At 38.6% G+C, this 12181-nt stretch overlaps 2 protein-coding genes across 2 annotated transcripts; both read right to left on the bottom strand.

Annotated features, from left to right (window-relative positions):
* Nucleotides 1–2182: 2182 nt before the first annotated feature.
* On the bottom strand, nt 2183–8606 carry LOC149933806 (uncharacterized). Its single transcript, XM_090157441.1, has 5 exons — nt 8354–8606; nt 8084–8303; nt 7184–8006; nt 2534–2644; nt 2183–2287 (listed from the first exon to the last, which is right to left on the bottom strand). The coding sequence occupies exons 1-5, from the start codon at nt 8604–8606 to the stop codon at nt 2183–2185; spliced, it is 1512 nt and encodes a 503-aa protein (XP_090013567.1).
* A 126-nt stretch (nt 8607–8732) lies between these two features.
* Nucleotides 8733–11933, bottom strand: LOC149933805 (uncharacterized). The gene has a single exon (XM_090157440.1). The coding sequence runs from the start codon at nt 11931–11933 to the stop codon at nt 8733–8735; it is 3201 nt and encodes a 1066-aa protein (XP_090013566.1).
* Between the last annotated feature and the right edge of the window lie 248 nt (nt 11934–12181).

Below are 12181 nucleotides of genomic sequence, written 5' to 3'. Positions count from 1 at the left end.
GGTAAAAAACCGTAACCGACCACTCCGTCCAATAATTCGGATACATTCATCCGTAATCCTACGGATTGGATTTTTTCACAAACTGTATTATATTAATTGTCGGATTGGACGGTTCGGATTAAATTTCTAACGGTTTGAACGCTTACGGATTATATCCGAAGAGAAAGGCCGCGGATGGATTGGATCCGAAGTGTACGGATAGCGGACGGATTGGGTTTGGAAAATCGGAATCCGTTTAGGATCATATTAATCCAAGCTAAATCCAATCCGTAAAATTTTAAGATATAAAAATCCACATCTGACCAATTTGCCCATTGCTACAAATTACTTAACCGTTACCGTACGGATTGGACGGATCGGATTTTTCACGGAGTATCCGCAATCCGTTCAGGCTCTAATTAATAAGCGTAGGAATAACATATCCGTTTCGATTCAATTCTTCTTAGTCACTAATAAAAGTTATTGTTCAGCTGTCGAATAACAATGGGTAAAATTTAAATTGATAAGCATAAAATTTAATACGAAAAACTGTTCCAATGAAGATAACCGAGTAAAGTTTCCCCCCGCCATGTGAACATCTTTGTTCATAAAAGAATGTGAAGCTCCAATACTCAATATGATTCATTTAAATATTTCCAGAGAAAACACATTGTTAGACAAATCAGTTTTCTTCAGTGATAACAATGTCTTTTTGCTGATACTTAAGTAAAATATTTTCTATTTGCGGTCTCCTGTGTTCCTGGTACAATAAACAGTCTTGGACACAATCAATAACAAGCCTGGCCCGTTTTGGTCGTTTCAGTGCCCCCCTTACAGTAAATATCCTTTCACAGGCAGCTGAAGTAGCTAGTGCTGACAAATGCCTTTCGGCAAGTGCAGCAATAGCTGGATATTTAACTTGTGGCTCTATTCAGTAGGCTAACGGACACGATAAATCTGTAGTTGCTGTAAATTCGTGTATGTAGTCCTGTATTCATCCGTTAAGAGAACCTGGCTCCAGCCTTGGTTTCTTTTTCCACACTTGGGAAAAATGACTTGATGAAGTTGACGCAACGGCTTCGATTGGTGCGGGGTCATGGTTGCTTGGAACAACAAACTCCCAAGCATACGTTGTCAACATTTCAATGCCAGCTTTCTTGCGCGGCGTTTTAATCTACGGGTATATCTCTGCCCAAGATGGTGCGCTTAAGTCATCTGTAAATATAAAAAAGATACATTTTACAGATTATCTCTTTACATGGTGATTTCGGCAGATTGTGGATGACCCCTTTTAGTGAAATATCGATCTACTAATTACGAGTATCTTGAGTATTATATTTTCTTTGAAAAACCACTACTGATCGCTTTATTTGAAAAAAAAATGGATTAAATAATTATTACCTTCTAAAAGAAAATAATTTGTCTTGGGTTTACCATGGCTGATTTTAATAAAATGGATCGGAGAGATGGGCACTTAAGCAAGTTTCCATGGCTTTCAAGACATTATTTTTAAGATCTACACATTTTTGGTGTTGTTGCTATAAAAATATTGATAAGCCTCGAATAACTTTATAACAATCTTGGCTATTTGAGGTCCGTCTCCTTGTAAACAACAGTCACTCCTTTCAGCGGAGATAAAATATTTGGTATATATTTAATTTCAGCAAACAATCCGGGAGACGGTGCGTATGTTATTCCACGAGTCAACAAAGAGCGATCTTTCAAATTGCAGTCTTCATGCCAGGCTTCATGAGAATGCTCATTAAAAAAATTCGTACTAACGCTACAGTTTTCTTCTTTTATAATACCTTAAGGAAACGACCCATTGCGAAGTTTAAAGATTCCCAGCGAGATATCACCCAACAAACTAAATCAAGGCCATGTGATTTCCATTTTAATTTTTCCGTCCAATTCATTGTTTTCCGGAGAAACATAATGACACCATTGACGTAGTCTAACACTGGCTTCCACGACGAGTCTTGTTTAAGGTTGTTAACCACAAGTAGCTGCAACGTGTGAGCAACGCAATCTAGCCTGTTCCATTTGGCTTGGGTAATTATTTCTTGGACGACAATCCAAATGTCATCGTTCCATGCTAAAAATAAGTATATTTTAATAATATGTTTGAAATAATATCACATTTCAATGGCTCTGTGGCGTGATGTTCTCGCTGCACCACAGCCTAACAACTATTACCATAATCTTATTCCACTAGATCATCGCCTTCATCCCAGGGTTTGTAATATAGAGCTTGAAGATTAAAGGCCTTAGTTATATTGCTGTCATTGTCAGCGCACACTGTGACAATCTATATTAAGAATCTATTTAAATTATAAGTCGGTGAGATTCATATATCACGAGATAAGAAAATAGAAAAATCTACCAGAATTTATTCCAGATATTGTTACCCCAGTGCCTCTCTTTAAGAAAAGATATGTGCTTTTTTAAAAAAACCCCTACAACGTTAGGAATTATCATGTAGGTAGAAGCGTTAAATATTAAAACCTTTGGAGGGCAACGGAAATGTCTTATCTTTTAAAAAAATAAAAAATACCTGTGTTGATGAGACACCTAGGTTTTCAAGAATTTCTTCAAGTTTAGACAGTATGTTTTCTCCAGAATGAGATGCATTGAATTGGGCAAAAGCCAGAGTGCGATGTTCAAGCTGGAATTATTGAAAAAATATGATAACCTTTAAACTTGTTTTTTTCATTATGTTTTATCTCCGTATCTCCTCCTCTACTTTTCTTAGTTGTATATAAAATACTAATAGATATTTTTTAGCAATTGTATATATATCTCAATCATTAATGAATAAATACACTTCATTCGTTTAACCTGATATAGGTAGTTGACTTCATTTATACAATAATTTGCAACCAGTAGTTTAACGTGAAATTTAACAGGAATATCTCGTTTATGAACTAACCTTTGACACAGCACCGCTTTTCTCGATTTTTTTATTCAGAGACGGTGTGTGGGACTAAACGTCCTCTCACCCACAGTATGCACAAGCGTTGCAAACTTAAACCGAATAAAATTTCAAAACATAAGCAGAGTTGGATATTTGAGTTATATCATTGAGATAATTAAGGATTGATAAGTATTGCAGTCAATAGTTCGCAATTATATAATTATTTTCCAGAGGAGCCGAATCCTGTATCGTTCCATTCTGTACAGTCCATCGAATCGACTTCTGATAGTGTGAGATTTTCCGGCATGATTGTACAAATAAGTTGCGCGATAGCTTGGTGTTGATCAATATGTACTGTGGTCGCGGACGTTCATTATTAAGAGAAGGACCGCTACATTTCCACGGAAGTCCGGATCTATAACACCCGCCGTAGTGTGGATCCCCAGTTCTATAAGCGCCTGTTTACCGGATAGGCGAACCTAGGTGTTTCTCGAAAATGAAACCGAAATATCCAGTGGTATAAGAATTTTTGATTGAGGAGGTAGTACCGCTGATTTCGGACTAAAAACATTAAATCCTGCTGAAAGTTGGGTTCTACGGCGTGGGAGATTTGCATTCGAAGATACCCTTTTGCACTGCATCTACGTAAGTAAATTATTTCAAAAGTTATTTTTTAAAGTGATACCTCTTATTTATCACACAATATAGCTTCAAGACATCCAGAAGGGCGTTTAGGAGAGGTAGGTTCCCAGAGTAGAGAGCGTTCCGAATGTGAGTCACCGTATAGTTTTCTGTGATCTGTAAGCCATATTGTGTAGCTCTATAAAGGGGTAGGAAGTCTTCAACTGCCTGGCAGGTGGTACATAACGGAGAAAGTGTTTTGTTGAAGAATCGGTGTATTAGTTGTCGAGAAGGAAAGCGGCTGCAGATAAACAAATGTAGTAAAACGCAACTTATTCTCTTTTCAGGGTAAGAGGCTACTGGAGCAGAAGAAAATCCTGACGATAAGGCTGGATCCAAGCTTTAGCCGATGTGCGCCAGGCTGTTGTAAAGGCTTTTTGAAACACATGTTTATATAGTCGTTGCAGTGTATATTTGGAGAATGGAAGAAACAAGATTTCATCGTAGACCATTGTCGTTGCAGCCTTCTCGGCTAGTGTATCCGCTGGTTCGTTACCTTCACTTCTATAATGAGACGGGCACTACATTCATAAAATATTTGTGTTTTCTGTCAGCATCCTCTTGATACTAAATATTAGCCAGTCGGACGAGGTTTTGGCTAATTTTTTTCCCAAGTCACACTGTACAGACAATAATGTCGCTACTGGACAGTGGCAGCAAGCTGAGCGCATACCGTATTGCTAGGAGTTCAAGTCGAGAAATATCATGGCCGTCATTGACACGAATACCTGTTGCCATTTTAAAATCATGACTGCAAATGCCGATTCCGCCCGGTCCATTGTTATTAGCCAGGGATGCATCTGTGTAAATAGTACTTGTAGCTGATCTACTCGTCAGCCGGTCCAGGGTATAATGAAACTCTTGATAGAGTTGTGTGCTAGAAACAGTTGATTTGGTGACCTTCAACCAATTAAACGGTATGCTTTCCGTTAGAGTCACTGATTACTGAGGTGGCGTGCCTGCAGACTCGACAGCCATCGCCTAAGGATGAGTTATCCGTGGTATGTAGGGGCACAGTACGTGTTGCAGACGGAATAGCCTATAGGGCAATGGTTGCCTGTGAATAAGTGGGAGTCGAGGTAAGTATATTTCCTGTATTTCAGGATTCCCACCTTTGGAGAGAATACGAGCTAGGTATATAACTTCCCTTTGGGTCATTCCATGTCAAATGTCCCGTTTTTGAAAAAAATTCCCCACGGCACCATGCGCGATTTCGATGAAAATTGACACGTTAGTAATCGAGATAATTTTAGTGGTAAATCCAAATTCTTAGCCCTAAATTCATCGTAGTTTTTAAAATATGATTTTTTAAAAATATTATGTATAAAGTGTTCATTTTCAAAACGCCGAAAGTCCCGGTATTTTCGTTAAAATAATTCTAAATGTATTAAAGGTGTAACTTTTTACACTTTAAATATGGGTAGTAGAGAGTAACTAGGATAAATTTTATACAATTTGTTTAATTAGAGTTTTAATTTTAAATTGTTGAAAACGACGATTTTTACTCGAATGTCGCTAACTGAGGTAAACTAAAAAGGTTTCTGTCGCGAAGGTATTAAATATGAAATAAATATTGAAGTTTATAATAAGTAACATGGCCCCAATAAACACGAAAATTGCGTTGAAAAAATTATAGTAAATTTAGTTTCTGAAATATAGCTACTTGAACCGATCCATTTTTTTAAAAACTGCAAAACTGGTAGTGCTTTAGGGGGAATTACGATATAAAGGACAAAAATATACAGAAAAAAATAAAACCGTTAGAAAACTGAGATTTCAAGCTACGAAATGAATAAATAAAAAAGATGTATATGAGAGACCCTCAACCCAAAATATAACTCTTAAAAATATGCTATTTTATCTTAAAAACAAATGTTATTTTACATTTTATAATACAGAACAAAAAACTTTAGAGCAAAATATTTTAACTTTGGTTTGGTTTTTGGGTGTTCTATTATTACTATTAATAAATACTTATATAATAAAGGAACTAAACAAGAAACAAAAATTTTATCTGCGAAATTTTGATCGAAACAATGAAAAAAAATTGTCTTTCAGGAGCAAAATTTTCTTGTGATCTAATTAGCTAAGAACATACGTTTTACCATCAGAACGTATTTCAGGTTTAACTACTGATATTATATTTTGAAACGGCACCCAACATACATCTTCTCTTCTTGGCCAAGAAAGCTTAAGATCTTTTCTACGAAAGAAACTAACAGATACGTCTTTTTCTTCTTCGCAGCATTTTACAATGTTCCCAATGTACCAATCTTCGTCATATGTACATGCAATAAATGTTCCTGGCACGCATTCTTCCCAAGTTAAAACGTCCGCACGATTCGTTTGGAACAGGACAACTCTTGTCGCTAATTCATCCTCAGATATCCGTTTGATCTCAAGTTAATTTTCATTTATCGGAAGAAACGCATGGTGCAATCGAGTACCGGGAATTGTTTTTACTCCGATATATCTTTCGTTGAGGTAAAAATTTTCCACTTGTTTATCAACGTCTTTTTTAGAGACGTAACCACATTGAACATTGGTCACATTTTGAACGCACCAGGCATACATCTCTTCTGGTTTTTGTATTTGGTGGAAATAAAACATCACGGTGCTCCGTCTTGGGTCAATACGCGCGACCAGGGTCCCTGATCCTATATAGGTTCGAAATTGGGCCGATTTTCGTACCCCATTTTCCTAACCTGGGGAAACGGTTTGTGCAATTCAGCATAAAAATGATAAGGTTTGGATGTCTCGAGGGAGGGGGGAGGGTTCAATTCGAAAGTGTTGGAGGTCAAAATGACACTGCGCCAAGATTCTACATTCGTAGAAACGCGCCAATGTGCAGAATGGTATTCACGAGAGAAACACCATGGGTTCTTACTCTACTTAGAAGTCGTGGCCCTTGTTGTTGGAGTTGCTACTAAGAATTTCCCTTTCCCCCTGTGATGACCCGTTTTTGCTTATTTTACTTATTTTATTTTACCTTTTAGGTTCGCGCTCTAGATGGGAGAGACTTACATTTTAGGTACTAACATCGACTGAAAAAATGTTAACCCTAACTTATTTTATTTTAAATTATTTTTAATTAATTTCACGAGCGCGGATCTTGCACTCCTTTCTTTTTCAGAGTCCTAGTCGTAACTGCACGAGAATTGTTTTTTAGTTTTTCTCGTGATGACAAAAATATACAATTTCAAAAGTGATATATAATTTTAACAAATCGCCATCTTCTGTAACAAATTCGCTCCTTATATAGGCATAGAGAGAGAGAAAGTTTGTTATTTGAATTTTTACCGTTACTTATACACTGTTACAAAAGATATTTACGCGAACATTTAATTTATACAATTTTATTAGATTATATATATATATTTCAAATAGTTTCGTTTTAGGTATTAATTTATATTTATTAAGGAAATTATTTAACTTAAGTAATATTAGCTATTTTTAGAATTAGGAAAATAACAAACTAAAATAAAGTTTTCACACTCCCGGCGAAAATACGCGAGTATTTTCCTAAAACATACAATTATACATTTAAAAATCATTCGTGTATCTGTTAATTTCTAACGCGTAGAGGTGTTGGACTGGTCGCCTTATTACATTATTCTTTCCTAATTTGACTAAACAAGATCGAACCTTTCCATCTCGCCCTACGTTTACTTCCTCTATAACTCCAAGCTTCCACACATGTTTTGGAACTTTATCTTCGTAGACCATCATGACATCACCTACTCTAATATTTGTTTTCCGCTTTTCTAATTGAATGTGGTGTGCCGTTCTTAACTCCAAGAGATATTCGACTCTCCATCTTTCCCACAGTCTTTTCATTAATGTTTCTCTGTATCGAACCCTCTTCGCTAATTCTTCTTGTGTATTTGGTAGTGTCGGGATCTTTAAATTTTGCGGTGGGAGAGTAGTCAATCTCTTTCCTGTAAAGAAGTGAGCGGGCGACAATGGCTCCGGCTCATTGGCGTCGTTATACAGGTACGTTATCGGCCTGGAATTTATAACCGCTTCGGTTTCTTGGAGTACCGTCTCCATTTCCGATTTCGTTAGGTAAGCTTTTCCTAAAGTTTTTCGAAGAATATTTTTGGTCGTTTTAACCATCCGTTCATAGTATCCACCTTGCCACGGGGCTCTTTCGACTATGAATTTCCACCTGATGTTTTTATTCGCGAAAAAGTTTTCTACTCGTTTTTCGTCTATATTGTCCCACATTAAGTTTAAATCCTGTTTTGCTCGTTTAAATGTTTTTGCATTATCCGAATACACCACCGAAGGTATACCTCGCCTCGCAATCATACGCCTCATAGCCATAAGAAATTCGTGGGTTGTCAAGGTTGGAACTAGTTCCAAATGACAAGCGCGTGTAACGTTGCACGTGAAGAGACAAACGTACGCCTTTTCTTGTTTTTTCCCGTTCCTTACGAAAAGAGGGCTTCGGTTATCCTGTCGCTCGGTAGTAAACCGGTCGGGGCATCACATGGCTTAGCACTGTACCTCTTGCAGTGCTGACAATGCCGTACTACGTTTCGAGCTAACTGCCTCCCGGCGATAATCCAGTATCTTTCGCGGGACTGGCTAGCTGTTGCTTGAATACCGCAATGTTTAACTTCTTCGTGACTTCTCGTCATTAAATGTTTGGCTAATTCTTGAGTTTTATTTATAATAATCGGGTGTTTACGTTCGTAGCTGAAACTACCTTCGTCTAGCCTACCGCCTAAACATAGAACTCCTTCGTCGTTCAATATGGGTTTCAAATGGCTATACTGGACTCCATCGGTAAATCAGTGTTTTCTTTTAAAGCTTTAATTTCTTGACCGTAGTCTTCAATTTGAATATCTTTAATCAGCTTAGTTTCGGCGTGAATAATTTCATCGGCGGTAATTTCTCCGCGTTCCGTTTCTTTCTTTCTAGTTTTGTTAGCGAAGCGATAAACATACGCTATCACTCGCAACGCCTTATTGAATTTTGAATATCTTTTCAAATCGACGATCTTTTGAATGCCGACTGAATCTTTCATTTGAACCGTCAATGCCAATTTTCTTTTTTCACTTTGAACTTCTTCCAGTTCGGCGATTTCTCTCACGTTTATTTTCACTTTCTTCAACCAGGTGGGTCCTTCGAGCCACAGAAGATTTTCACGTAATTATTTGGCTTTGATTCCCCGTGATGGCAAATCGGCGGGATTCTCCGCGCCAGGGCAGTGCATCCAGTTGGCCGGTTCGACCAACTGTCTTATCTCCGCTGCACGATTTTGAACGAAAGGCTTGTTTTCTTTCGGAGGATTATTTATCCAATAAATCGCAATCTGCGAATCGGACCACATTTTGATATCCATATTTTCTTTTCGGTATGCCTCTCGCACTTTAGTCACCAGTCGAGCGCCTAGCTCCAGTCTCGGGAGAGATAGTCCTTTTGTGGGGCACACTCTCGTTTTGGAAGTAACAAAGGCGCCTTTGATTTGTTTATCGTCGGTCTCGTATCGTAAATAGACGACCGCTGAGAAAGCCTTTAAACTAGCATCGGTGAAGCAGTGAAGCTCTCTTCCAACGATGTGTTTTGATTTTTCTTGATAAATACATCTTGGTATTTTTATTTCTTTAACTTCGCTTAATTCGTGACACCACGCCTGGAATTGTTGACTGATTTCTTCTGGGAGCGCGTCGTCCCATGATAGTCGCTTCTTTTCTTCTCTTAGATTTTCCTGATATTTCCAAAGTCGTTGAAACATCAATTTCGCCCTTATCGTGAAGGGACTTAAAATGCCAAGCGGATCGAAGATTTGCGCTAACGTACTTAATACCGATAATTCATCGGTGTCAGGATTCCAAATTAAGCCCAACACCTTTTGTTCTACAGATTCGGCTGATCCCTCAAACCTAACAACGGACTCTTTTGCCGCTGAATTTTCTTTCCATAAATTTCTGAGCTCAGACGAATTTGTTTGCCATTTTTGCAGGCGCATTTTTGCTTCTCCTATAAGTTTTGAACAATTTTGTGACAACTGGTAAGCTCCTTGAACGTCATCTTTTCCCGCTAGCAAGTCAACTACGTAGAGCTGTTCGTTGAGAAAGTCGTAGGTTTCTGGATCTTCATTTTTGTACTTCTCGAAATGCGTCTTTAGAGTGGCGGCTAATAGGTAAGATGAAGCTGTCGCTCCGAATGGAACTCGCGTCATCTGCAAAACTTGGTGTTCGTTTTCTTTTATTTTTCCGTTCTCGTCCTCGACGGTCCATAGGATACGTACTGAATTTCGGTCTTCCGGCTCTAGGGCTACTTGTAGGAAGGCCTTTTCGATATCAGCTGTAACAGCAATACTGTGTCCACGAAATTTTAAATGGAGATTTAACACGGATGGATTTAGATTTGGACCACTGGCCATACAGTCGTTTAGAGACGGCGAACCCTTTCTGCTGGCAGAACCGTCAAGAACCACCCTTAACTTAGTAGTGGATCTTGATTGTTTTACTACCGCTTGATGAGGAATATAGTGCGTTCCCTCTGGAGAAATTTCTTGACTTTCGACCATCTCGACTATCCCTTCCGCCAACTGGCCCTCTATTACAGCTTTGTACTCTTTGTAGAGTTCTGGTTCTCTTTGGAATCTTTTAATCAGACCGTCCATCCTTCTCCTCGCTACATTCAGGTTGTCTGGAAGATTACTTTTCGCTGTATTCCAAGGAAATCGAACACTGTATCTTCCAGTTTTATCGATTTTTAAATCTTTTTTAAACTTTTCGAGGATTTCATCCGCAGTGGGATCCTTTTCCGAGGCGTCGCAAATTCCCATTCCTTCTAGAGTCCAGAAGGATTCTAATGCCTTCGATATCATTTGCGCTTCGACACTGATTTTCGTGACACTTACGGAGTAGGTACCATTTACGCTCTTCCCAGTCTGTGCCGGTCCTTGAACCGCCCATCCTAAGTGTGTTTGTACGGCGACTAAAGTTTCGGTTAATCGTCTTGTAATTCGCGCCGCGAGGTCAAAATATCGGTCGGCACCGATGATAAATCCTACGCTCTGGTCATCTGGATTCCCTGACCTAGGTTTATCTGCTATTTGCATTCCATTTTTTATCATTAAATATTCTACATCCTTGCATTTAGACATTGTAACCGCCTTGCACAAATATGGTACTTCTATTGCTGTAATTTCTATGACCTCGCTCGGATAAGAGACGTTTTCTAGAGTTAATTTTACTAGTCTTCTTACTTCGGTTTTTGGAATTTCATTTCCAAAACTAGTAATCTCAATAGGACAGACTCCTATCAGAGGTAAGTTCAATCTTCTAGAGATATCTTCCTGTATAAAACTGGCTTGGCTACCTGGGTCAAGTAGACATCTTATTTCTTCCACTTTTCCGCTATCTGGATGTCTCGCTACGGCTCGGGCCGTTTGTAGTAAGACCGTCTGGCCGCAGGCTACCGAGTTATTTCCAACCTTTATTTTCTCGTCTTTAGGGACTTCTTGTTTTTCTTTCCAACTTTTTTTAGAAGGCTTGGTCTTATTTGCTTCGTTTTCGGGACAAAGCGCCAAATTATGTTTCTTTTTACAAATTTTGCAGATTTTATACGGAGACGGACAGTCATTTTGTTCGTGACCGAATCTGGTGCAAATGTAACAACGGTTAGCTTCATTTATAATGCGTTTCTTTTCATCTAAGGTGAAGTTTTTACAGTTGTAGGTGGGTTGCGCGGTTGTTTTACAAAAAATGCAAAAAATGTTTTTGGGTGTTACGGTGGTGTTCGCGTTGAACACGGACGCGCTAGATGCCCTCTGCTTCAGCCTAGGTCCAGAATCGCGTACGTTGGGCTTATGGGGTTGCCTGTCGTGCTTTCGCGATGTTTCGTATTGACGGCTTTGTTTTGGTTGCATATTTCCCATTAATTCGCACGTTTCCCTATACTCCAGCTGTTTACGCAAAAACTCTATAAACGCATCTATGTCTAGATCACCAGCTATACCCCTTTCTTTTGTGTAATCGAGACGAAGCTCTCTCGGGAGACACGCTACTAGCTTCGGACACAAAAACGCCCCATTTTTTGCTGTATCATAGCCTAGCGATTTTAAGCTTCTAATATTTGTCTGACATTCATTATGAAATTTTCTTAAGGCGACCAAATCCCTCGAACTCAGTATTGGTTCCAACTTATGTAGACGTTTTAAATGCTCTTGAGCAATAACTTCATCTCTGTCATAATTTAGTTTTAAAATTTTTACCGCTTCATCGTAGTTTGCATCGGAAGGATGTAAACCAGAGATTATATCTAACGCTTCGCCTTCTAAATACGATTGCAAGTAGAAAAATAATTGTACCTTTTTTAGGCTCTTTTTACTTTCTACCATTTGTTCAAATTGACTCCAAAATCCCTTAAATTGCGTTACGTCACCGCTGAACTTTTTTATTATCAGCGTTGGTAATTTAGAGTCCGAGTTCGCTGCGTTTATTAAGTTTGTAATGTCAGCACTTGATACGGTTGAACAAACTGATCAACTGTTGTCATCTGGGACCACTCCGGCTTCCCGTAGCTTTCTTTTGGCCTTCATCTTCACACTCAGGATATCTTGTCTGTATTTTTCCACGGCCTCGCATT

Source organism: Leiobunum rupestre, chromosome 8 (genome assembly GCF_980474605.1).
Source record: "Leiobunum rupestre chromosome 8, qqLeiRupe1.1.hap1, whole genome shotgun sequence".
Taxonomy (NCBI): Eukaryota; Metazoa; Arthropoda; class Arachnida; order Opiliones; family Sclerosomatidae; genus Leiobunum; species Leiobunum rupestre.
This window is presented reverse-complemented; position numbering and strand designations above follow the sequence as displayed.